Source organism: Fulmarus glacialis, unplaced genomic scaffold (assembly GCF_000690835.1).
Source record: "Fulmarus glacialis isolate BGI_N327 unplaced genomic scaffold, ASM69083v1 scaffold41572, whole genome shotgun sequence".
Taxonomy (NCBI): Eukaryota; Metazoa; Chordata; class Aves; order Procellariiformes; family Procellariidae; genus Fulmarus; species Fulmarus glacialis.
In genome coordinates, this window is record NW_009200565.1 from 86,946 (window position 1) to 114,652 (window position 27,707).

Sequence of the window (27,707 nt, forward strand, 5' to 3'; positions counted from 1 at the left end):
ATAACCAGTGACAATCTGGAAATCTGTATCTGGAGCAAATGGTAACACCGTTGATCCACCTTTCACTCTGCTGATTAATAGCCTAATTAAGAGAGCAGTGTGTTCCATTTGTTATAACCTGAGTGTTGCAGTGCCATGTTATAAAGTGCCAGTGATTAGGCTATTCTTCATTTCAGCTTAAAAATAATACCACTGGATATTTAAAAAACACTAGGTGCTCCCATTGCCATTTTATTTTTATTTGTATTTTCTGCCTTTGAGCTTTATTCTTTTAGGTGTATCATTAAAAATTAGTCACCTGTTAATGTGCTGAAGGCTTTAGGTACCTAGATGATTCTTTGAAAAGAACTAAAGAACACCTGCAATGTCTTAAGGTAATAACTGTCAAACTGTCAGAGGCAAAAGTAACAAGCAAAAATATTTGCAACAAAAGAAAGGAGAAGACAGCCGTTGGAAGGGGAAGCAAAATATATTTATAAAGCAGGTTGTAAAAGCGGTTAATACTAAACATGTGATGTTTATGCCAATAGAATGAGTCAGATATTCTTCAAGTGAAATACTGTATTTTGAGCTGCCTAATGTCACCAGCGCCTGCAGGGACAGTTTGCTAACTCTCCATGAACACACAGCCAGCTCTTCAAAGTAATTTCCATTATGCAACAGTGGAGCTTTGAAGACATCCTCCCTTACTGATCTTGTTTTTGCATGATTCAACTTGTTAAGAACAAGATAAAGTTCCTCTGATAAACATTGATATTCTATAGGTAAGGAGAATTTCTTTAGTCTAACATTTTTATTGTCATTGTTTGTATCTATGTAGACAGCTTAACCTGCTCTGAGACTCTGGTAAGTCATTAAAATGGCTTTTTTTTCTTTTTTCCCAACAGTTAAGCTTCCTTTAAACTCTAGCCAACTGCTTGCATTCCTGACCTTCTGGAAGTACTGAGCCAATACTCAAGAGCAGTCATGGCACTTCACTTGCTGTTACACAGTCAGGGCTGGGCCGGAATTTTTCCAGATGTTGCTTTCTTCATGTTAAAGTCAATGAGGCAGATGCAGGCATCTGATTTCTCAGAAAGAAAGCACTGACTGAAAAAACCCACATCCCTTCCCTTCCCTTCCCTTCCCTTCCCTTCCCTTCCCTTCCCTTCCCTTCCCTTCCCTTCCCTTCCCTTCCCTTCCCTCTTCCTTTTTGTGCCATATTCCCTGAGCTATGGACTAGTATGAAAACTAAAGGAAAGGAGCAAACAGGATAAGTTCACACTAATTGAATCCATGTTGTGCAAAAATGCTGCAAATTTGGATTTTCTTTCTTAGTTTGGGTTTATTTTGGGGGGTGTATGGGGGGTTGAGACCTAGCTTGTTATTAAATATATATACGTCTAAAAATATATTCCAAGTATTTTAAAATACCATATTGATGATCTTTTTTATTTTTTAAAATTCTTTTGCCAGCAGCTTACCACAGAGTTGAAAAGGGGAGGAGAAGTACATACTTGACACTAGAGTATGTGATCTTGATAGACTGGCTGTACAGTAAAATGTAGGGTTTAAGCACAATTTTGGGTGATCCTGTAACTTCAGTCCAAGCTCGGTCACTTAAGGTACATATATATGGCTGTTCTGCTGTAGGTCAGCTGGCTAGCTGTTTGTATGTTACACCTTGCAAACCTGCATTACTCACAATCATAATGTATCCTGTATATCTACGTATCTTTTATGTAAGTGTGTTTGATAGAATACAATCTTGTGGAAATTAATTGCAGAAACTCAGAAGTCTGTTGGTATCTAGAGGGGAGAGTGGTTTCTAGGGATCCTGTAGAAAAGTTAATGACTGCAGCAGGAAGGTGGGTAGGTGGTAGACTCCATCTGCCAAACTTTGCTGTGTATTGCGTATCGACACAAATTTTAAGCTCTGAGTAAACCAGACTCCTTAAAAGACATGCCTCGTTTACCTCTTGAAGAGTGGCAGATGCCTTTGAGGTCCCTCAGAGAGAAGTCCTGCTTTCTTAGCTGGGTGCCTGAGCTGTACCAGATAGGATGTGTCTCTAGAGGCCTTTTAGGGCAGCCCTTTTCCTTGATTAGCTTTCTTCTTGGGAGAGTTTTTCATTAGGCATCTACTGCATAGACTCAAGAGTTTAAATTAGGGAGGCTACTTCCCAGCTATGGGTAATAATTTGATGCAAATACCAGAAATTAGCATCTCTCTATTTCTGTCACAGAAAACAAATATTAGACTAATCATTTAAAACTAAATAATGATAATAAAATGATAGAAAAAAACCCAAACCCTACAAAAGATGTAGCATGAAAAGCCAGTCCTACCAGTCAAGTAATGTAGATTCCACCTCAGGACACACCTGGAGCAACAAAATCTGACTTAAAGGCCCACCTAAGACTTGCTTACCTTAAGATCTGAATGACCATCAGGATCTCTTTCTCCACTAACTGAAAGGACCTTAAGGAGGCTAGACTTGTATTTTAATATCTCAGGTGCAAAATTAGATGGGATCAGTCCAAGCAGATATTGCACACTTGGGGAAAGGGTGAAATTTGTGTTCAGGTAAGGAGAATTGTATTTATTGACAGATTGTACAGTGCCTTAAACATTGCAATGTATGCAGCCAGTGTATGGTGAATGCTTTTTTAATAAAGATAAGCCTGTTGGGTGCTCCTCTCCTAAAATCAGTTTACAATCATGTCCATTTGAAGGTATCTATCCTATTTAATCTGCACACATACTGCATGTATGAAGCTCTGATTGGTTCCTGTGGGATACAAATGTTATTATAAAAGTGCCATGATTCTTTATATTATCTGACTTTACATGCCTATTTCATAAACCTTTAATTTAGTTTGGAGTAGAGAAATTACAAGGTTAAAAAAAGAAAAACCCTTCAAGTAGAGATTTAAAATAAGACATGCCCTTATTGCCAACTTTATTTTATGACTAATTCAACCACTGTTGGCTAATCAGAACAAAGGGGAATTTTTTTTTGCTTTTTTTATTATCCCTGAGCATGTGTGCAGTACAGCTTTGATTAGTTAAGTAACCTCTCTACTACTCCACCTTTTTCAGTGGGGCTCATGTGAAGAGCTACAGAAACTCATATCTAGGTAATTAGGAGATTGAGTATTTTTATCACTGAATGATCACGAGAGGTGTTTCTAAGTGTTTTAGCATAGCTGTTTTCTAAGGCAGGGATTTTACATGCACATTTAAGGGAAAGTAATGAACATTCGGTATATTTATTATCATGGCAAATTCCAGTACCAATAATTTATTTTTTTCATTTCATACAGTAAGCAGTGCTGAGACCATATATTTTAAGGAAACAAGCTATAGATGTTCATGATTCTGATGTATATCCATCTTAATATGTGTATTATAATACATTCATGAGTATAAATAATCACACTGGAGCTTTTTCAAATTAATAAGGCTATAGACTGATATTCAGAGGATATAGTCCTATTTCTGTCTCTGTTTACACACTGTGCAACCTTGCACATTCTGGTATTTAATACACTATTGGTCTAAATGATGTCGTATTGTTTGGCTAATCTAAATGTGAATGATATTGTACACTGTACTCACTCATGTCAGTTGAGTTGCTCTACTGGTGATGTGCCTTGGAATCGCTAAATTTAAGTCTTTTGATGTTGGGGGTGAATACAACTTTTGTGCTATATATACACGTAGGTAGCAATAATTTCTACTGTAGACTTGGAGCCTCTGATAGAAAAATAGTAATTGAAAAATGGTCTACACAGTCTGTGTAGGAAAATAGTAATTTTCTTTAAAACACAGAATAGTGCTGTGTTTATGACTCAAGTTTAATTTCTTTTGTGACATTCCAGTTTTACTGTCTTTTGCTGTATCCTTTACAATCTGGAAGGACTCGTAAGATGTGTAGACACCATTTTTCCATACTTTTGTGTAATAGGACAGCATATGTTGCATGCAGTCTGAAAGAGAGACCAACCCTGCACTCTTCCAATACCTTCACTATGAGTGAAGGAATGGAGAATCAGATCTGAAGTTTATTATTTAGGATAAATAGAACCATAATAAACTATTCAAGGATGCTTATGCAATTTTGCTTATTTTTTCAATATATTGAGTAATTCTTCAATAAAACAGAACTAGCTTTGTATCTTTTTTTTAGGTTTAACCTTTCTGACTAAATGTTTCATGGTTTTCTGTTACTGCAAAGAGCTCCATTTTCATCTCCTTCATCCTGGATATTGATTAAAGTTCAACATCCAGGATGAAAGGAGACAGTGCAGTCACTACTTATTCACACCATTAAAAATTGAAAGAGAATCAGACCCAGAAGCTGTTGTTGTGGTTTTGTTGGTTTGTGGGGTTTTTTCCTTATAAAAATGTTAGTTCACACTTCAATTCTACTTAGGAATATTTTCAGCATTAAATTGATTCCCTACAATTGTGAAGTTGGACTTATGTAAGCAGTTACAGTATTTAGCTAGCAGCTTGCTAAAATACCTCTAAGCTCATCAAGAATTAGACTTATACTATTGTATGTAGAAACCTGGATCCTGTAAGATTTGCATGAGAGGTAAGTCTCTGCATGAGAGTAGACTCCAGACTAATTACCTTAAGGTGTTTTAAGGATCAAGGAATACACCTCCTTAAATTCACAAGGAAAATTTAGGAGATAGGAAGGAATTCCAGATAGTGTGTGCGGAAGATGGGGTCTACCTCACCTAAAAAGTATGTAGATGTTACATGTCAGGTTTATTTGGTGTACTAGGTCATCCGTTTCTCCTAAAATCAGTGCCTAAATTCACTATGTAGTCAGTGGAGAAAGTTTTTCAAAGGCCTTAAAATGAAGATGTTTTCAAATTTATGGGTCTCACTTTAAACAGGCAGGATTTCTTTCTGGATCTTTCCAATGCACTTACCTCTCTGTCACAGGGGGCAAAGCTATTTGGGGGAATGTAATCACTTAATTTAGGAGCGCTGTAGTCGCCTAAAGGGTAGGTGCACCCAGGTGCCTAAGTTAGATTGTCTGGATCCCATCCAGAACTATTTCTGAAATAAAAGAGCAAAAACCTATCTCTGTGAAATTGGCAAAGAAATTTTAATCTTTTTGTTAAAAAAAAGATGTAACCAATTAATGATGTAACTACGTTGCATGATCAGTTGTGGTAATTAGATTTTTAATTACTTTACCCTTAGGACCTGATTCTGATTTTATTTCTGTTGGTATAAAGCAAGGATAACTTAGATAAAATCAATGCAGCTAAACTAAAATATAATTGATGAGAGGTCAGAATTGAGCCCTAAATGCTATGCTAAAAGTGGAACTAATCAGAAAGCTAAATGGGTTTATAATTTGTGCAGTTGACATTTTCGTAATCTAAATCTCCAAGAAGTTAACCTTTGGATGTGGGACTTGGGTTTCCCTTAGAGCCTCATAGCATTCAGGGAAGTGAAGCCACTAGAAAGTCTGTAAAAAGATGATGATTCTGTACAGCTTTCAAAACCACAAAGTAAATTCTTTCATTAAATGATTGATGTCTTTCCAGTTTAAGATGTTTCTGCACCAGACAAGTCTTTGTGCAAGGTTTTCCAGTGAGCAGGCGCTGGAGAAGCATTGAACCATAGCATGTTCTCAAATAACAAAAAAATACCCCCAAATCTAAGGTTATTTTAAGAAATAGGGAGATTTAGGAACCAATGTCTACTCATAGTCAAGAATATTTAAGGTCTTTCAGAAATTATGTTTAGAGTTTGCCGTTTGTGTAATGGATGATAAGGATACATTTTTTAAAAATCATGCCAATTTATCATATATAGTTGCATAAGTCCTAGAAATGTGTTCTTCCTGTTACAAGCTTTAATATTATTGGTTTCAAAAAAGAGAAAATATAAACAAACTGAAGATATTTTCATACAAATTTTGTGTATTTTATTATTAAGTAAATATGTGCATTATCTCTAAAGTAATTATTGCTGTTTAATAGGCAGGTGTTAATTTATGTTGTATATTCAAATCAATCAACTAGCTTCACTTTACAAAGTATGTTCCCCCTAAGGTAATGGGTTTTCCTTCTGCTTTTGTATGACAGTATTTTTTTAACAGCTTGTGCATACATCCAAAATTATTTCATTTGGGACAATCAATATAAATGATTGATTAATAATCAAAATGCATTTGATTTTTTCTGTTATTGGAATGTAAGTGAATTTTTAAACTTCAAAGGAAATTTTGAATATTGTATTTATGTCAGTGGCAGTTCTCCACAGCAGTGACCTCACTCTGGTCAGCAAAACTACTTCTTCCACAAGCCTTGACCAAGGGAGTCATAGGCTGACTGCTGTGCCTGACCTTCCTCTCATGGACATGACTTTCACTCCTGCGCATAGTCACTAACTTCAGGCTTGTTACTTCTGATATTTATCACTGTAGCAGAGATTCCCAGACGTATATTTATCTACCTCCTTAAATTCTAAAGATTTAATGTTCTTTGGGAGAAGAAGTATAGACTCATAACATGAAAAAAAAAAGCGAGCCATTTTTGCAAGGAATTCTTCCTGCATTCCCTGGGAATACCACCCATGCTGCTTTCAGAAATATGCCCATCGTTAGCAGTGCCACTATAATGCATTTCACAGGAATTTGGAAGGCTGGAACAGAAGTTGTACACATTTTAGGAATGTTAGTAGAGTAATATTTTTTCCCCACTGAACAATTATGTCTTTGAAAGCGTCAGTTTGATCAAACCTCTGGCACAGTGATAATAATTGTTTTGTCCTGACATCTTTATAGAATATTTATATGCTTTTCTGTTAATATTTGATCAACTGTTTTTATTTTTTTGGCATGGCACTTTGTTTCCACATTTTTGTTGGCTATGTCTGAAACAAAATGCTTTGTTATGGGGCTGGAATTCATTCAATTGTCTCTTGCACATTCTACGCTAAATAGACATAACCATACTAGTCCGTAGGCCTCCAAAGCCACAGTCCTAATCACCTCATATTCCCCAGCAAAAGCAACTTTTACTTTTAGACAGGTCAAACTAGTATGACAATATTAGCTATGCAGTAGCAACGAGAATGTATTGAGGGTTTTTGGTTTTTCTTTTTTTTTTCCTCATGAGTAGCATCCTTGAAGCTGACATCTTTTTGTGACTGAATAGATGACAGCATGAAATTCAATTACAGCAAACAGTCTCAGTCATTACACCTGTCTGCTTCCAGAGGAAAGTATTTGTAAATTGTGCTTTATCCTTCTGTTCCCTAAAACCTGTGTCTGTAATTGACACTTGCCAGCAGAGATGACTGGAGACAGAAGGAGAACATAATGTGTCTGAGTAGCCCACCAGGGAAAAGAGTATCCTCATCTTTGGGAGTTTTGTGGTGTTTTGTTTTCTTTAATGAAGAATAATACCTGTGTGCCAAGGACTTACTGCAAGGCTGGTGGCAGATGTTTCTGCAAAAAAAAAAAAAAAAAAAAAAGAGTTATGAGAGATGAATCACAAAAGAAGGCAAGACAAAAGAAAAATCTAATTAACATAGAAATATTTCTTCTGCAAAGGAAAACAAATGCTTCAGGAGAACAAAAGCCCCTCTCTGTTATTTGTAAGGCTGGTTTGTTACTCTAACACATTTGTAAGAATCAGGTTTGTGCCTAACATGTCAAAACTTATTCACAAAGCAAGAGTTGTGGATACCTTGGGAGTCGATGTTGTCACTTGTTACGCAACTCAGCATCCGTTCAGCACTGATTGATGCCCAAGTCGCCAGTTTTGGAAGAAATGGGATACAGACATGACAATAATATTTGTACCAAATGTCAGGCAGGAGAAACAGGGGAGTTCACAGTATGGGTCTAGATATAGACTCTGACCAGAAAAAAAAACGAAAACATGATAGACAAACTGTCAGCCCTGATCTTTCTAAACTGTTTCATTTCTTTCTGATAAGTTCTTTTTCTTTCTTTTTATTGGTTTCTCTCCCCAGAATTTTGCCAGAGTAGACAGCATATAAAACTGATCCAGCTGGTGAGTTTTGAGCTTGATGAAGGAATTACCAAACCATTAACTATTTTAAATGCATCTGATATATAAAAAATACGGACAATTAGTAAATCACTACATATTTGGTAAGAATGCTATTTGAGCATAAGCTTTCTTAGAACTCCCCTAATAATATTAGGGGAGATCAGAATGTATTTATTGTTTTTCCTCATTTTTTGACTTACATTTATTAATTGATTTGCAGAAGTATTTGGGTAACTACTGCTTCTGTTCTTCTCTGTAGATCAGCAGGTAATTTGAGAGTTTCTCAACCACGAAAGCAATGGCAAAAAAGGTAATGGAGTAATGCAGTAAAGTATTACTTGACTACATTGCCTGTTACCATGTACTCAGGACATCCCCAAGTGGCCCAGAGAGCTGTGTGTGCCTCTACTTATGGCTTACAGAGCATTGTAAGCACACTGTGTTATATTGATGAGACGGAAAGTAAAGTGTGTCAGAGAGGAAGTTAAAATGGCTGCTCTGTAGGATATTGTTAGTGTAAAATATCTGATTTATTTGGGTCTCTTTTTGAATGCTGCAGCTTGTAAACACAGTGGGGAATTTCACTGTCATTGATCCAAAGCAATGGGTACTAATGGCATAATACAGTGGTACTCAATAACCTTTTATCATGGGCTGCTTTGTCATGTGGAGACTTAACTGAGGGGAGAGACATACACTGTAACAAAAAAGGAAGTCTTATGAATTTCCATCTATCCATTTATTAACGTTCAGTTTAACAGCTATAGTATTCTTTTCTTTTTGGTTTTGTTTTTTTTTTTTTTTTTCCCCTGCATGAACTATCATGCAAAATAACATGAAAATTAGTGTACATATTAGTGTAAACATGAAGAGAAATATAGGGATTTTTTCCCAAGAATTCAGAGGACAAGCTGTGGCAGATAGCTCTGTCATGGCTTGAGCAGCAGGGCCATATTACAGTGCTCTAAAATTTTTATATATATATTTCACACACACACACACACAAAGCCTTTGTATATTTATGGGTGTCGTGGTTTTACCCACCAGGCAGCTAAACACCACACAGCCGCTCGCTCACTCCCCCCAATGGGATGGGGGAGAGAATCGGAAAAAAGGTAAAACTCGTGCGTTGAGATAAAGACAATTTAATAGGACAGAAAAAGAAGGGAAAATAGTAATAATGACAAAAGAATATGCAAAACAAGTGATGCACAATGCAATTACTCACCACCCGCTGACCGATGCCCAGCCAGTTCCCAAGCAGCGGCTGCCCCTCCTGGCCAACTCCGCCCAGTTTTTGTTCAGCATGATGTCACATGGTATGGAATATCCCTTTGGCCAATTTGGATCAGCTGTCCTGGTTATGTCCCCTCCCAGCTTCTTGTGCGCTCCCAGCCTCCTCGCTGGCAGAGCAGTATGAGAAGCTGAAAAGTCCTTGACTTAGTGTAAGCACTGCTCAGCCACAACTAAAACATCAGTGTGTTATCAACATTATTCTCATCCCAAATCCAAAACATAGTACTATACCAGCTACTAGGAAGAAAATTAACTCTATCCCAGCTGAAACCAGGACAATGGGAAACAGAGTAAACAAATAAGGGAAATACCTACACAATAAAGTCTTAACATTTGCGCAGTACCTGCAAACCCTTGTCAAGGTACTTGCTTCAGACCAGCATAAAAACCAGTGGTGCCACATACTGGCTCCAGGCCCCTGTCAGCAGTAGCTGCAATTCCTCAAGGTGTATAATCTGTTTGCCTACCACTCTTATTTAGTAATTTCTGCAATTCTGATGCCTAAGTTTCCCTTCAGAGCAAACCAGAGCATGGTGGGAGGCCAGGTTATGACTTCATTTACACACTTTCTCTTGGGAGCAAATTAGTACGCAAGCCAGTGCAGAAGGGTGCCATTAGGGTAATCTCAGTGCAGGACTGTTAATAGAGTATAGGGAGTTTTGTATTCTCTTCCTGAACAACCAGTTAAGAGCTAACAACAGTATAATTTTCTGCTACTATTTTCATACATATATACATGGGTTCATTTTGCATGTGTTGTTGGTAAGATGCCAGATTCCACTCTCACTTAAAATAGATGTAGAGTCAAAGCAACTCCGCTATCTAAAGATTTCTGCCAAGAAAGGAGACAGCGACGACATTTTAAAAAGAAATAATAGAGTAGGTTATAACTGTTGGGATGCCGATATCTCCATTTTTCCATGGTTTGCATCTGTTAGCAATGTCCCCTTCAGGCTGAATACTCAAAACACCCCCCAACTGCTGTAGAACATTGTTGCAGAAAAATAGTGTTAATGCTTCATGTAATGTAAAACTTAGGTTGGGCCCTAAGATGCAGCTTTACAGGGATGTAAAAATTGATCTCTTTGCTGCTATATGAAAAGCCGGTGGGTTTAAGTGATTGCTGCATATCTTTGCGATGTGAAAGCCAAGAGTTTTTGTCCTTCGGGAAGTGCTGTAATGGTCCAATGCTATGAAAGTGAGAGTGTTACTGTTGATTTCAGCAAGTACAAGGCAAAGCTCAGATTCGCTTAAGCACATTATTGCTATTATAAAATAAATATAAAAAATAGTTTAGGAAGGCTGATAGCCCATTTATTCATTAGTCTTTGTATAACAAATGATGAAACTGGAGCTGCAAACATAGATTTGGTAGCATTTATTGATACGGAGTGTGGTCCTGCACTCAGAGCATTTACTCATGTTCGTTTGTGAAACTTTCTGCCTGAAGTGGGACTGCAGGATTGAAACCCTTATTTCTGAGGATTTTTAATAGTTTGTTTTATACACATGAACTACTAAACACCCGGAGTGTGCTGCTTTTAGGGAGAATTTTTTAAAAGTATCAAATTAAAGGTCTCCATGACTGATGCTGTTGATGGAACTGAGACACATTCAAGATGCAGAACTTTAAGAAATCTCAGAGAAATGGCTAGGTATGTTTCTTTTGCTGAGTTATCTTTTTTCAATAAAAAGACGTTACACATGATTTTGAGCTAGCAATTGGTGCATTATGCCTAGTTCCTCTTATATGTGAAAGTCCAGCTTCACATGTTTTCATTTTTCAGTTTTTATTGTTTTGTTTTACTATGTTGTACTTCTTTTTGGTTTGTTTTTTTTTCTGATACAAAGTGCAAAAGATTTAATTTTGCATTTGTCTTTGTCTTTTGGAAGGTACACTGTGGATCAAGGGAAATGTTAAGCATGAGAACCAAAGAATAGCTAAGCATAGAGATTAAAGGCATGAGCAATATTATGTTATAACATTTTCAGAGAACTCTGGACTAAAAGCAATGCCTTCCAAAAAAATCAGTACAGTTTTCTGTACATAAATATTTGCACTTATTAATAATATACCATATGCCTAGCTTAGTAGTACAGATGTAACACATGAGTCTACCAGTTGCAATATTCTCTCTGGAGCAGAATATTTCCTTGGAATATCCTGCGCTTTTTGACACCTCAGTTTTAACTTTTTCTATAACTTGATCTGAAAATGATGACCAGCTTGAAATCTATATAACTTGAAGGCGTTATCAGTAAAGCCCAGCAGAGTTATATTTCTCTGTGGCTGTGATGTTGAAACCTGGTGAAAAATCAATTTTTCCTTTTGCTGAATGGTATATTTGAAGCATTTAAAAAAGGTGAATGAGTGTGCTGACGGCCTGTCATTCTCGAAGTATTTTCTTATGCAGCATGTGTAGGTGCATCTGCCTGTTAGCCCTGAGAGGCTGTGTGTGTTTGATGCATTGGGTGTTGTGTCAGCAGGAAAAAAGAAGAGATGAGGTATATCAGAAAGAAAGTTGATGATAGCAAATGGTGTTTTGTACAGCCTGTATCCCCCGGTGTAGTATATTATGGAAATAATGATTCTGACAAGTGATGCTTCTTTGCAACTTGAAGTGATACAGTAGGGATTATGCATGCTCAAGTCATTCAGGACTGGGTACTTGGTTGTCTGCAAATGTTGTAGGAAGTGTCTTCATCACGAACAACTTTGTTATAGATGCAGTGGCAAGAGCTGGACTACTAAAAGAAAAAAATACCTGAAACAGTTTTTATCTTGTAGTAGAAGTAGTAGTAGTAGTAGTAGTAGTAGTAGTAGTAGTTGTTTAGCTACCAATGGGAACAAAAATGATATTTTTAGTTCTGTTTTTACAGAGTTATCTTTTTTGTTATTTAATACCATATTTTATCTTGTATTTAGGGATGAATTGTATGCTTTAACTCATTTTGAAGCTTGCTCAAACGTAGTTGTTTCCAAACCATAAATAGGTTGTTAATTAATTAACAAGGGTAGGCAATGAGAAGTGGGCTAGAGGTTTAAAAGGAGGTGTCAGGAAGCCAGAACAAATAAAACATGAATGCAAAATAGTCTGTAAGAAAGGCACAGAGAGAATACGGAGGAAATGATTATACTAGAATAAAGAACAAAACGCTTCTGACCTGTACACTCTCATTAAGCACAGATCAAGAAATGCAACCCAAAAGACAGGACAAAGATAGCATATACATCTAGCCTCCAACATCAATAGATTGGTTTACGTCATTGCTCTAGTTCACAGAGATTTCCTTGCAGTAACAACAGACTGGTGTACCTTGCCAGAGGAGGATACTCCAGTTTCAACCGATTTGATGATTTCCTTCTTCCCCCAACAAATGTGGGGACACAAAATAAGCTTAGGTAACTTACTGCATTTTAGGAATATCATGTGGTGTGGGAATTATATACAACAAAATTATCTTCAGACCTAGCAACATATACAGTCTGCAGGGTTGGACTTTCTCTTCTTCCTCATGTGGTTCTTCTATCAGTGAAAAGTAGCACAACGTTTTCAATTAGAGGGGAAAAAAAGCCAAAACGCAACTAAAAAAAAACCCAAAACCAGCTTTTAATCTGACCATTCTTGAATGAAAAGAATATTAACTGACATGAAATATATTTGAGAATGCATTTATTTAAGACTTTTGAATGCTGTCTTGCAATGCTGATAAATGACTGAGATTGTTTTGAATGGAAATTCCTTAAGAATGGAATATGCCTGTTTGTGGTGTACTTTGTACAGATGTTAAGTAGGAATCTCACATAGTATATTTCACTTCTCTGATTAAAATCTTCCCCCTTCTCTGTTCCTCCTTCTCTGCATTGCTGTTCCTTCTCCACATACACAGTTAACTAATACCCGAGGAAGTGAGTTCATTTTGCTTCACTGGTTTAAAAAAACGAATGCTATGACCAACTGAATGAAAAAAATTTGATAAGCTAAAACAAAAGGCAGCAAATGTTGAGACCAAACTCCAGTGACCTAGGTAATATAAAATTGTTTCATGATAAGTATGAACATTAACAATTTTGGACATCTAAAAATGTAAAATTAGCAATTAGAAAACATTTATCTGGATGAGATAGAACATCATACATGAAACATAATGACCTCTCTGAAATTCAGCCAGGATGCTGTGGTACTCATTTGGACAAAGAAGACAACTAGTTAATCACGACAAAGAAAACTAGACAGAGTAAATTAGTTTGCTGCATTCCAGACTCTTAGCTACAAAAAAGAATATATTTCACTAATTAGAGAGTGAAAATACTCCACGCTTTTAGAAAGAGAGTGCAAGAAGAGCGAAAGAGAGAGATCCTGGCTTTGGAATGGTGTATCAACCCATGGTATTTACGTTATACAATTTTGTGATTTTATCAGTTAGGCAGCCTACATTAAGGGGTCTTCAACTTTGATTATATTGATTATATACAACATAATAGTTCATAATGAAAATTATCATGCATGGCTTCAATCCTTAATTTTCATGGACTCTTGGAGCCTCTAATGAAATGTAAATAAATTTAATTTAAAAACCTACATGAATATACATGTTATAATAAAAAAGGCTAGAAACTTCACAATTAGAATAAGAAGTTAATCAAATTTTAAGTTTTTTAGACAATTATTGTCTTGATTGTGCTGTAGATCTTTTTACTTTGTCATTATATTTTTATCCTTAATGCTACAGGAGTGTGCATTCTATATGTTTTATTTCTATGGTTTTTTAAAATTAAATAGAGGAAGGTGTGTGTGCTAAAGAATACTAGAATGGGAATTATTCTAATTAAACTCAAGGTGAATGGTAAAAGAGAAAATGAAGTTCACCTGCTTGTTTCATGGGATAAGAACCCTGTTCTACCTGAAGACTGTACATCATTTTACATAGTGAAAGCTTTATATACAGTTCTGAAATAAGGTGGTTCTTTTTTTTACCTAGAAAAAGATTTCAATTTTTCAGAATTTTTGTTCAAACAAACATTCAAATATAGAATCACTACTAGATTCTATATTTGGAAAGTTATAAATAAATTTATCTCTAATTTTCATTTCCTTTCCTGTGTCTGAATCTGCTCTCAGAATATGACCAAGTTCCTGTACACGTAAATGTCATTTTGCTTTTAACTGCAAGGGGCTGAAGATCAAGTCCTTTCTTTATCTATATCTTTTGCATGAGCAGTGTTACAAATTGAATTATTGAATTATTTCCATTGAATTGAAAGAGAACAAGATCAAGTTCTGCATGGTTCCAAAGCCGTAGTTGTTTTTTAAAGAGCTATGGCTTTACAGGACTTCTGTGCTACATTCATATAGGCAGTATGTATATTTGAGGAAAAGTGTGATGTTGGGCCTCCTTTGGCCCAATGCATGTCAGCAGAAAATCTGCCATCTTTCTTTTTTGATAAACATGAGATAAGCTGATAAAGCAAGTTAGTTTTTCAGTCTTTCACATTCTATTACATTCTCTCTTAAACATTTTTAAATGAGGGTCAATGGCTCTACAATGCTTGTACATTGTTTTTTTTTTTTTTTAATTTCAAAAGGTGCTTGTTTGTGAGTGATGTTTATTAGGAAACTGTGTGTATGTGTGCACGTGTGCAAGTGTGCATGTATGTATGTCTCTGTAGAGTGAGGTAGAGGAAGACAGTGTCCCCTTCATTTCATAAGATCTATTTCTTAAATTCTTCTATTTCATAAGATCTATTTCTTAAATTGTCTCACACTTTCAAAAAATGCCGACCAAATATGGAAACTTCAGCTCTAAAGAGAGAATGTCCTGGAAAGATTCGAACTGATGAAAAAGAGGGGGTTTAGTCTCTTAACACAGTTGTTTCCATCACCAAGTCATGCCGTAATCAGATAGTGTGACATTATTTTTTAAGCAGAATTGGAATCAGTTATATGAAATCAACCTAAAATGTGATTTTGTTTCTAAAACATTGTTTTTCTTTTTATGCACATTTCAGAAACATATGCAATAAATATTTAGACTCTTAGTTTATTACACATCAATCTAAAAATCTACCTTACTTTCTCAATCAGAATTAATTTGCTTAATTGTTATTCCTATCCCATCAATCTCAGTTTTGCACTAACTTGAACAATGACACTTTTTGCTCTTTGCACTTTAATTTGATTTCCATTCTAAGTTTATGAACAGTAATAGGGTCCTGCTTGAATATTCATTAGCTTTGAATTGTAAGCTATGAAAAGGTGCTTTCTTTTACCTTAATGAAAGTGGCTCAGCATGGGGCAGATCAGTAATGGCATTTGATTTTAGGCATCCAACAAATTTGCTTTTTATTTATTGACACATCTTGTCCAAACAGCTCCCTCGCAAGTTAGTGGAGTAATGAAAGAGAGAGTGCTGCAGAGGAGCGTGGAGCTTTCCTGGCAGGAACCAGAACATCCCAATGGAGTCATTACTGAATATGAAATCAAGTATTATGAGAAAGTAAGTGCTAAGATTATCTGTAATGTGCAACAATGTGCTGTTTGCTTCGTGTTGGCTTGCTGTGTTGTGGAACAATGTTAAAGCCATCAGCTATCAACTATCCTGTCTCTTCAAAGTCACAGTGATCTTGCTCATGTTTAATAACTAGCAAATCCCTGCAATTATTATTGCTATCATATGTCCCATATATTGTATTTTGGTATCCTAAAAATGAAATATCCACTTGAAATCTGCCTTTTTTACACTTTTTTTTTTAATTGTTAAGTTGGACTTGGATATTTTACCATGATATTTGTCATTTTCCTGTCTCTTCTACATTGTGTATAAAGCTTGTTTCATTTCCTTCTATGTCACTGTAATGCCAGTCTTGAGATGATATATCAAATACAACTCTTGACTGCATTTGGTATTTCCTTATGAGCTGGGCCACTTTGACTTGATGTCTGAAAACTTCCAAAGCACCTCCTACAGTTTCAGCTGATAAATATTCTTTATTTGTCCTTTTAAAAAGTCCCAGCATTGTGAGATTTATTTTTCACTTGTTCTCTCAACACAATAATGAATTGAGGGCTGCTTTTCAAAAGTAAATGAAGTGATCTCTGTTTCTGGTAGAGTGAAATTGCAATCTTATTGATGTCAGTCAGAGTTTTGCCATTCATTTCAGTGTGTCCAGGGCTTCGTTCATGATAAATTTGAAGTACTCCAGAATAAAAAAATTCTGACAAGCATATAAGTAAGGCCACATGCAACCGTAAGCCGGATGAAAGCAGAGTGAAGGCAGGTTGTGCAGCTACATGTTTGTCATGGGACCCAGACTAAGTGTGGCTTCTCCAGATTCCCTGGGAAATTTACTGTAGCACATAACATATTCCTAATTTTTATAAAACATTCTGGGAGGAAAAGGAAAGAATTAAAATGCAAAGAAATGAACAAAGGAGCTCCTTTGTGATCACTTGTGAAGACATTTCGTCTCTGCAAACAAGGTAATAGCACCGCTATACCAAAAAGAGCATGTTAGCTTACTAGGTAACATAGAATTAGGTAAATTCAGACCAGATTGGATCTAATATCAAGTGTCACATCTAATTTTCAGTGCTGAATTGCACAAATATACTTATCAAAAGATCTTTATATGATTTGGGAAAGGAATGTTTATTTGTTGATGCTAACTCCCAGTATAAGTTGTTCACTGTAATGACTCATAACAAAATTTACTAGATATGTACAGATAGCTAAACAATTTTTTTAAGGGAATTTTACTAATTTTAGCAGGTAATTTTTGTTCCTCAAGCATGCATGTGTGTGCAGACACACAAATAAAGTCCATACATTTAAAAAAAAAAAAAGTTTACATACTTACCAAAGGCAAAACTGTTCTCCACACAAAAAAAAACTTAAAAAACCAAACTGCAAACCAAAAAAATTGGGTTTTTTTAATATGCAGAGTAATTTCTGATCTATAAAACAATAAAATAAATAATTTAAATGGGTAGTAGAAAATGTCAGAAAAATGCTCAAGATACTAGACTTTTCATAAAATGATAAATTTTATTATTTTCCCTGTATATTCATGTTACTTTACATAAGCAGCAGAATTTCATCGCCAGTTTCTTATGTTTGGAAAGACAAGAACTGATGTTAAACTTATTTTATAATGGAAGGAAACCTACGAGTATTATACTTATTACAGTGAAATTAATAAAAGAGAATAAGAAGCTCATCCTATGAACAGTAACAAATAAACTGAACTATATACTTTTAATTCAGTGAGACAATTTCAACACAAATACTTAAATACTTGCCTTCCTTCCAAAATAATGCAGTTCAGCTTGAAAATTACTTCATAAGCTTCTTGCTCAGAACGAGAGAGGCAGTTTAAGTTTTGTTCCATTAGTTTAAAAGAAAAAAAAAAAAAAAGATCTGAACTTTCAGCTCCTTTTAGAGCCAACTTAAATCAAACATTTTTGTGGTTCTCAAATATTCTGATAAGTGGTTTTTTCACCTCTCACTTCTGGCTAGGGCTGGAATGGAAACTGCCTGAAATCTCCCAAGTAAGCATGTCCTGTGGGATTTCTAGCGCAGGTTATTTTTATTTCTTTGTTATTTATTTATTTTGAACACAGGAACTGTTGGCAATTCAAATAAGCCTTATTTATGCATCAAAACCCAAACCCTGAAATTCCACTGTGGCTTACAGTCCCGAACCTGACTGTTTATGGTTTCCTTACACTTGTTTCTATCTCTCAAGCAAATCTCACATACCAACATACATTCCACCATGGTCCTCACTTACAGATGATTTAAACCCTCTTGGAGAAGATACGAAAAATCGTTGCTAGCCGAGCCAGTGGGCTTGCTCAAATGACAGTCTGGGCAAGACCCAGGAGAAGCCATTACTGAATCTCAGAAAAGAATTCATATATGTTGTATTTAACTCTGTATTTCAGCTAATGCCTTTGCTGCTTTACTGACTGCGAAGGGGAAGGCTTTCCATCATTTTTAGCTGGCAAAGTGCTGTTGAAATGAGTTACAGATTTATTCCTTCCCTCTGTATCCATCTCATTAGCACTGCTTCGTACGGCTCATGCTTCTCTGGTCATGTGGTGCGTTCAGATGGTTGGTTAATTCAACTCTTCTGCCCTTCAAATCAGGGTTGCATCTGCCACTGAAAATCAACAGGACCGCACATATCTGCTGAAAGATAATCTGGATCAGTAAATGTGACGAATAAGTAGAGCTTTTTGAATACTGTAAGAATCTGTGACACAGCTTTTGTAGTATTTGAAAGTGAGTTATTACTCATAGGGTTTGTAATGTTACAGCTTCAAATTTTGGGGGTGTCATACTGAGCTTCTTTCCCTGGGCTCTTCTTGATGCCATAGAGTCAAAACCTAAGAAAAGACTAAAAGCCAGAGAAAAAACCTAAGTGAACTGAGTTAAGGACCTCAGAATTTGGTGCAAAATCCAGCCAGTTATACATTGGCAGTATTGTATTTTTAAAAGGTATTGCAAGGTAACACGGGAAGGTGTTTTGACCATGAAAGAACAGATTTTCCTGTCTTTGAACTGTTTAGACCCCGCAGATCCCCATGGAAAGCTGTGATCAAGCTATTTTCTCATCAAAATTTCACAAAATGTAATCAATCAGAGCCAAAGAAGCAATCATTTTATGTCTGGATGTTTTATGAGTAACAACATAAGCATCCCATTTGAATTTTATGTTACACTTGGAGCTCCTTGTTGCATTGACAGTCTTTGTAATAGTCCACAGAGTACGCTTTATTTCTTATGTTTGGAAAAAAAGCATTCAACAAATTGAAATAAACTACCCAGGCTGGCTGTCAGTTGCTGATGTGCAACCATGATAAAATCTGACCTGTAAATGTCATTTAATCTTTTGTCTTATTGTTTCCAGGATCAAAGGGAGAGGACCTATTCAACAGTAAAAACCAAGTCCACTTCAGCTTCTATTAATAACCTAAAGCCAGGAACAGTGTATGTTTTCCAGATCCGTGCTTTTACTGCTGCTGGTTATGGAAATTACAGCCCAAGACTGGATGTTGCCACACTAGAAGAAGCCACCGGTAAACAATTAGATTTATAGGAAATTAACACTTTCAGTAGAAGTAGTAAGTAAAGCAAGAAAGGAAAGAGTCATAGGCAATATTATTAAAACTAGAAAGAATGAAGTTCTACATGAAGGTGGATTTTTGTCACTGTATTTGAAGGATGAGCTTCAATTAGTTGTTTTACCATGGAACTACGAATTACACTCATAATTACCTGGAGAAGTTTTGTAACATATCAGGTTCTTCTTTTCTGATGTCCTTCTAACACAAAGAAATTTGGTTTTCATTCAAATACACACCTCTTTCCTCCCACAGGAGAAGTGAGTAGTGGTGAGCTGAATAACTCTCCTAGATTCTTCTGTAACTGGGGAGAGGAGGGAAGAGGAGATTTCAGCCCACAGAGGCTTCTCCAGGCCATTTTCTCCGTTTGATTTCCTGAAAAAACTCTTTATAGTTTTGTTTATGTCTGTGTTTTGCTTAAGCTGTATGTCCATCCTTAGTGTCTTTTGAGTTCATTGGCTAGTTTCAACTTGGTTTAGTAAAGAAACAGAGTTCTCAAAGATACTAGGTTTCCTTAAGGCTCATGTAATAAGTTGTACGCTGTGTAAAGAAAAAACAACCTCTCAAAAACCCTCACAATGGAAAGTATGAAGCTGGAGTACAAACTCTCTCAGTCCAGTACACCAGAGAATCTGGCTGTGACATCTCAGCAGAGGGATGACATTTTGGGAGAGCTTGTTCTTTCCTTGACGCTGAAACCGATCTTGTGCCCTTATTTGTCTAAAAATCACACTGATACCTTTTTTTCTCACCAATGTAGATATGCGCATGCATGCTTAGAGAAAATCTTCCACATTTTGGGTCTTCAGAAAGAAACTCTAGCATCACTAAGACCTGGCAGCCGTGAGCTGGGAACTGCCTGTGTCCCTGGCAGCTTCACTGCTCTGTTGCAGACCCAAATTTGGTTACTCTGTTTTGGGTCATTTGCCTGACAGCAAGTCAGTCAGATTTGGAGCTGAGGATACATAGCCTACAGGTTCAAAGGGTATAGATGCCAAGTCTGCTTTCTGCGCTTTGTGCAGCATATCTAAGGTGCGGACACACACTATTGCATCTTATTAATTGCAGCCAGATGTTGCCTGAACAATTCGTGGGTATTCTTACTAACAGTAGTTAGTTAGGTCTTGATTCCACCTTGATTCCACACAGAATACGAAAACGATCAATAATGAATAATAGCACATGTCTAATAGTCATAAATGAGATAGTAATTGTCATAATAGCAGCAATAAACTGTTATTACTAATATTATTAGCTCTGTGTCTGATAGCATGCTTTCCATCCATGGAGTTCTGCTTTAGAAAGAGTCAGTAGCAGAATCCCCATTTTGCAGAATGGGAACCTGAGGTACAGCCAGAAGTAATTTCTTATTTTGAGTAAATTTCTGGAAAACAAATTAAAAGTCATAATCTGTCATAAATTTCTGCTAATTAGCTAGTTTATTGTCCATAGTGGTTTAAAATTAGTAGACCAAAATATTTCCCCAACATTTCCTTAATTACCTGAGTAGTTTTTATATACTGAATGTAAGCATACTGGTAGCTACTAAGATTAGCAAAGATAATTTCAGAAGTAAACAGTCTTGACTGGGGTTTGGTCGACATATGGAAGATTAGGAAATCCTAGAATAAATGTATCACTGACCATGCTCGTGTACCCTTTTTCTGGCTCAGGCTCAAGTGATGAAAAACAACATATAAACCAGCGACATACTTGTCCAGTATGCACAGCAGATTTCTCACTTATCACAGGTCAGCTTTGTGTTTTGACATGCCATGTAAAATGCCCTATGCTTTCATTAAAGAAAATTTTGAAAGTGGCATATTTTTCATTATCTTGACAGGACATTACAGAATGTAATTCCCATCAAGGATAAGCATCCACAATTTTCCATATATGGTTTTCAGAATTAATTAAATTGTTGGTAAAAAGTAAATTCCATTAAATTCTTCTAGAATTGTTTTACACAAAAATATTTTGTTCTCATATTTTGTTTGTAGTTTTATCATAACTTGCAGGCTAATCAAATTAGTCTTTTGTTAACATTTTAAAGGAAGACCTTTATTGGGTCATTTTTAGGAAATATGTCTCAAGTGAAGTACCGTACAGGTGAGCAGTAAACCAGTGTTATGCTACAGTTAAGAGGCGTTGGCTTCTCATTTTTCCAGTGGATTTCTGAATGCAGCTTTTAAATATGTTGAAGTATTTTAAGAATATATATTTGGTGAGACTGTGTATATATATATATATACACACACACACATATATATGTAAATATATATAGTGACCATCACAGTCAGCTAGTCATGTTGCCTACCTGAATTTCTCCTGGCACTTCAACTGGTTGGCACCTTTTGGTTGGTGCTGTTGTTTAAGTAGATTTTTTTATTATGCTCCGGTTTCTGAGTTGTAATAGAAACTGCATGGCCACTTTTCAATATTTGAGGAACTACGTCCATTATATTAATATTATCTGATATGTAAAATATGCATATTTTATACCTGTATTTGCAGATATCATACATGTTGGGCATTGCATACATATTTATGTAAAAATTTCAAAATTATGAAGTAAAAATGCTTTATAAAGGCAGGATATTTCTATTCTATGCTGTGTTTGCCATAGATCAAAGTACTTTAATCATTGTATTTTTTTTGTTGGAATCGTTGCTGGTTATTAGAGACAGAAGTCCCTCAGGAAGAAAATATAAATCCATAGATTTATTTTTTATTTCTATTACCACTTAAGTGGTAATTTTATCTTTTGATTCACTGAAATATTTAAAAGTTATGTTAAGTGACTTGTAGCCAGTGGATCTAAAGATCACCCTGTGCTTTTTGTAATTGAAGGAGTTTGTTTCTACAGGAATCTCTGAAGTCTGCAACAGGAACCTGATTCTGTGCAATCCATAAAATCCTCATGTAGACATTCCTCTTCAGTTACCACTACCATCAGTTAACCATATTAACATACCATCTACAATTTAGTTAATCAGCTATATCAGTTGGGTTTCCTTTTTTTTTCTCTTTTATCTCTCTGCTACTTCCAGATGACACACTTTCACAGTCCCTTGCCCAGCATCACTGCCTGATATCTCCTCCTTTATTCTCAGGCTCCTGGGCTAGATCCTCACTGTTACAAACCAGCATAGCTCCATAGAGTTCAGCAGAGCACTGCTCATTTAATGCGACTGAGTATATGGCCACCCTCATTAGAGGTCGGACGAGAAATGTATTTAACAAACCTTGAGGTTTCTCGGGCTAAGTATTTACATCCTCAGTTTACATTAATGTGACATGCATACATTTGCATATGTTAATAACATTGGCATATCTGAATAAAAAGAGCGATAATGTGTGGATATTTTAGCACGTAAATTCTCTGAAGCATGGAGAATTCCATTTTGTATATGTGGAAGCACCTTTTCGTTGCTAACAGAAACAAATGAGGAGTAATAATAACAACTTACAATGATTAATAGCAGTAAGAGATAGAAACATGCTAACTAGGAAATCTGTGTTAACAGATAGTGTTTCATCTCAAACATTCTTATAGTTAAGACACTATTTCCTTGGGTACCATCAAAGTTACAGGTTTTAGGGGGGAGGCTAGGAGCAGAGCTCTTCAGGGATTATTCTCCTACCATCCCCCCTTACAGGGATACCCAGGACTTCCCTTTTAGGAAGGAGGCAACCACTGAGCAAAACAGAAGGCAGTGCAGCAGTAGGAGGGAGTGGAAGTGGCTGGTGCTGCCTTTCAGCTAGTGGCTGTACCACTTTGACCAAGTCAATTCCAGCATAGCTTCTTTACATTCTCTGTAGATGATCATTAACTCATCCAGCCTTTGGGTGAATTTCCAGTGGAGGCCCTTCTTCAGACTAACTTTATCAATTTAATAGTTTCAGGCAACTGAAAAGGTAAACTAACAGTCTGCAATTCATGAAGGTTGACAATTTTTTGCAGTTCCTTTTTAGGGAATAATTTTAAACTAATCTCTGCTCTGTGCTTTGTTTGTAGCCACAGCTGTTTCCAGTGAACAGAATCCTGTTATTATCATAGCTGTGGTTGCTGTGGCAGGAACCATCATTCTGGTCTTCATGGTGTTTGGATTCATCATCGGGCGAAGGTATTGCACCTTGCATAGGCGTAAGCACATCTGACCCCACTCTTGTGAACTCCTGAGACATAGTCTAATCTGGGGTGGTAATTTGCAAAACTGAAACAAAAGTCATTTTTAGTAAGGACAATTTTCATTTAAATCCCGTTATCAACTATAGAGTTCTTCCTCTTACTTTGGCAAGACACACTTAAATCAAGATGCTCTTTTTGTCCTATGTAAATGTGCTGTAAAAGGAACCCCCAGCAGGTTCTTCACCTGTAGTCCTCAAAGTCCCTCTTTCTGTTCAGTTTTCTCACGTGGAGAAGTCTGACACTTTATCTGATCAGCCTTTAAATGGCTTTACATGCAAGAAAAAGAGGCACAGCAGTAAGTTTAAGAATACCCTCATGTAAAACTGTGTTCTGCTTTCAAGTTCTTTAATCCTCTGTTTTATCCATAGAAGCTTTTCACCAGAAGTAGAATTTTCTCTTTAGGACCTGTCCCAACTGGTATTTGATACAAAAGTCTTTTGATTGCAACTGTTCATGATTTATTTAAAACTCTGCTGTCAAGAGAATTACAGCTGAAACTTTCAAAGGGCCTACAGGAGTTAGGTGCTCAGTGCCTGAAAATCCCAGCCTGCAGAACTGATGTTGTCAGGACTTTAGATGTGAGGAAGTAAATCATTATTTACCAGTAAAACTGTCGTCTTTCTTTTCAGGCATTGTGGCTATAGCAAAGCTGATCAAGAAGGGGATGAAGAACTTTACTTTCATTGTAAGTGTTTTGCTTTTTTCCCCCCCTTTCAAAAATTCCCAACTGCAATAGTGTAGACAATACTAAAACAACACTCCATGAAAGACAAAGCCATAAGAAATTCAAAAATGCTGTGTAAATAGCATGACCTACACAAAAAGAATGCAGATTAAAGTCAACAGTGCTCACACAGATGGTTTTATTTCTATACATGTGTATAATATACTGTTGTTTTCATTCTGCTTTCTTTTTTTTCTTTTGGTTGCTTTGAATACATGTTTCACACATCCTAATGATCCCTCTGAGGTGCAGCATTTGAGAGACCTTTGGCTAAGTGACTATATGATCTTTACCTCAGGCAAACTCCAGATTAAGAAAGTGTGGGTCACTGCATCACCCTAACAATGAAGCTGTTCTGCTCAAAAGCTGTTTTCTGCTACTGTGAATACTGTAGCATCAATATTTACAAAACATAAAGTCCTTAAAAATAGAATATTTAATGTGAAAGGAAAGGTCAGCTACTTCTTTACTCTTCTCTGTTCTAGAATCACTTGTCTAGCTAAGAGTGGCACCTAAAACCTTTTTTGTTAAAATCACAGCTACCATCTGAACTTATTGTAGAACCGTGGGAAAATTCAATAAAATACATCTTTCTTGGATTAATGACAACTGAAAATTTAAGGGGAGAGGAAGGCTTATGCAAGAATAGTTTCAGTTTTACCAAAATATTGTTTTAAAAACTTTCTTATTTTAGCCCTTTCTCATTTCAGTTGTAGCAGCATTTTGACATGAGAAATTTAAAATATTTGAATTTCTTTTAGAATCAGTCATTAACTCAGGAAGTATGGTAAAACTAAGTAGCAAATTGATTTCGAGCATCTAAAATTGCAAAATCACATAATAGAATTAAATTGAATATAGGTTCTGACACAAAACAATGCCTGGGTTTCCAGTCATCTCCCATACCTGATAACTCTCATATCAATAGAACTTACTATTTAGTCATGTGCTGTATGTAGCCTTTGTTGTCTACCAATAATTGCAGCTGTAGCCTAAATCCATCAGATTTTTTTTTAAAGCAGTATGGTTTATCTTATTTTACTTTATTTTATTTATATGTTAAAATCATGAGCTATTATCACATGCAGAATGAAGTAGCCACTAGTCACAAATTTGTAGCATCTTCTCAGTGCACGCCTCTTTAAACGAGTAGTTCTAGCCAAAGCTCCACTCAAAATCAGATCAAGGTTTCTGTTTCACCTTTCTGCCCTGAAAAAAACAGATCAGCTGGTATTTGTTCATGCTCCCTGAATTTGGATGTATTGCTACCTAAATGATTTTGTTTAAATGCAGTGAGTATTAAACTACGTAGTGACATCATTGCGGCTTTAGTCAATCAATTCATAATCTGTGCAAGAAAGGTGGAAAATAATAATGGGATAAGAATTATTTATCATGCACTTTGCAATGCAACTGATTTTAAAGAATTCATCAAAAATCTGATGTTACTTAAATGTTACTATTCTGGGAGTGATGGATTTGAAATTTGCCTCTCATAGATGCATTATAAGCTTTTCATGTCTTCAGAAGAGCTACTGCTTTCACTTGTAAAATCCCCATTATGTCCTTGAAGGAAAAGATCAACTATGTATTCTTGTATTTCAGTATATAAACAATAGGAATATGGTAGCTAAATAATTCATTTCCTCGTCTCCATTATCTGTGACATATTTTGTTTCAGTGAAAGTGTAAATGAATTAATATGAAAGCTCCTGCTTAATGATTAATAGTTGATCCAGAAATGGTGAGCCTTTATAAGTGCTCGTTTCCCTCATTTTACTTTCAAGAAATCTGCTTATCCAGTAAATCAGCCAGAACAGTTAGCATACACAGTCTTTTTAAAACCATAACACCACATGTAAGTCACTGTTTTGCCAATCTAGTTTTTCATCGTCTGTTGATTAAAGGTTTCGTTTAATATTGTTTGGTAGCCATGTACAGAATGAGATGGAAGCCAGTGCTGTAGTCACCAGCTTGGTCACAGAGATGTGAACATCAGTTTGGTGTCCTTTTGCTCCATAACATCTAGACAACCTTCTTCTGTGCTGAGGTACCAGATTGGATTTTCAAAAACGTGACTTACAACAAACTCCTTCCTAACACAAAAACTTACAAGTAACCATTTTTTTAAAGCAGGTTTTAAAGCACTGTATTTAGTAGAGGATCATATATTTCATTTCGGTCTCCCTCAACTCTCTGTGACCTCAAGTGCTACACTTAAAGATACAAATACAATAGAGGAGTTTAATCAAACAATTCAGATTTATATTTGGTTTCCTCCTACCATTTTCTCCTTAACAATGTCTTCAAATCCAGGCCAGCACTATTTCACGTTGGTATGCCAGGATAGCCTTGGCCTGTCAAAATGTTTTATGACAGCTTGAATAAAGAACCATCAGAGGCCCATTTGAGATTCGCAAGGTTACCTCCAATTCAGGCCCCTTATCACAAACACAAGAGGATGGCTCCTCCATCTCCCTGCCTGAAAGCACTATTATAGGAGGTTAACCTATTGCTTTCTTCTCATTTCCCTGGTCCTTTTTCGTTTTAAGAAATAAATATTTATCATTTTTAAAATTTGTAGCATTATCAATACAATTGGAAGAACATCTATTTAAATACGTAATATGGCAGATAATAACATCTGGGCAAAATTTCAAATAATTTCTCTGGATGTAAATTCATTACATTCCTTAAGCAATTTCTCTAGCTTGTTCCTTTTTATGAGGGTTTGGGGTTTTTTTGGTTAGTAATACCATCTGAAATATAAATATACATGATTACTAAGCTATTTTCCAATATATTTTCAAATTTAAAATATTTTATGTTCAATTAAAAGATTACAAAGCAACTATACATTATTTATGGTTTGTATTGACTTTTGATCCTATTCTTGTATATCAATTAGCAGAGGAACATTCTTGCATTTTCATATTGAGTTTTAATTCACTGATTTAATTAAAGTTCAGGACTGTAATCCTTGTGAGCCAAATTTATTTCATAAAAATTGCTTGGTTAATAGATTTCCACGGTTGCTCTACTTTCACCAGAAGGGAAAATAATAATTTTCCTGAATCAGCAGCGAACTAAGGGAAAAAACTACATGCTGGCCAGAGCGCTACACTGCCTGAGTTGCACTAAGTACTTGAGAAAGAGGGAACAGAAACCAAGTTGCTGCATATTATTCACTTAGATGCTTGAGAAAGGGAATAATTGTGCCACGGAGCCCACTTCCCCTTCCTGTGCCTTTACAAGTTGATTACAAGTGTTTCTCATGTTCATATTCTAGTGCAAGAAACACACCTAAGGATATAAATTCTAAGTGCTGTGAATA

The 27,707-nt window shown here is 36.0% G+C and overlaps 1 protein-coding gene across 1 annotated transcript in view; it reads left to right on the top strand.

Annotated features, from left to right (window-relative positions):
* LOC104073757 (ephrin type-A receptor 7) overlaps positions 1-27,707 on the top strand; it is a gene marked incomplete at its 5' end in the record, with an annotated part of 95,040 nt that overhangs the window by 50,949 nt on the left and 16,384 nt on the right. Inside the window, 4 exons of the mRNA XM_009573646.1 lie at positions 15,704-15,828; positions 19,244-19,412; positions 23,476-23,584; positions 24,279-24,334. Coding sequence (XP_009571941.1) covers positions 15,704-15,828; positions 19,244-19,412; positions 23,476-23,584; positions 24,279-24,334 — 459 coding nt within the window. The remainder of the gene's footprint in view (positions 1-15,703; positions 15,829-19,243; positions 19,413-23,475; positions 23,585-24,278; positions 24,335-27,707) is intronic.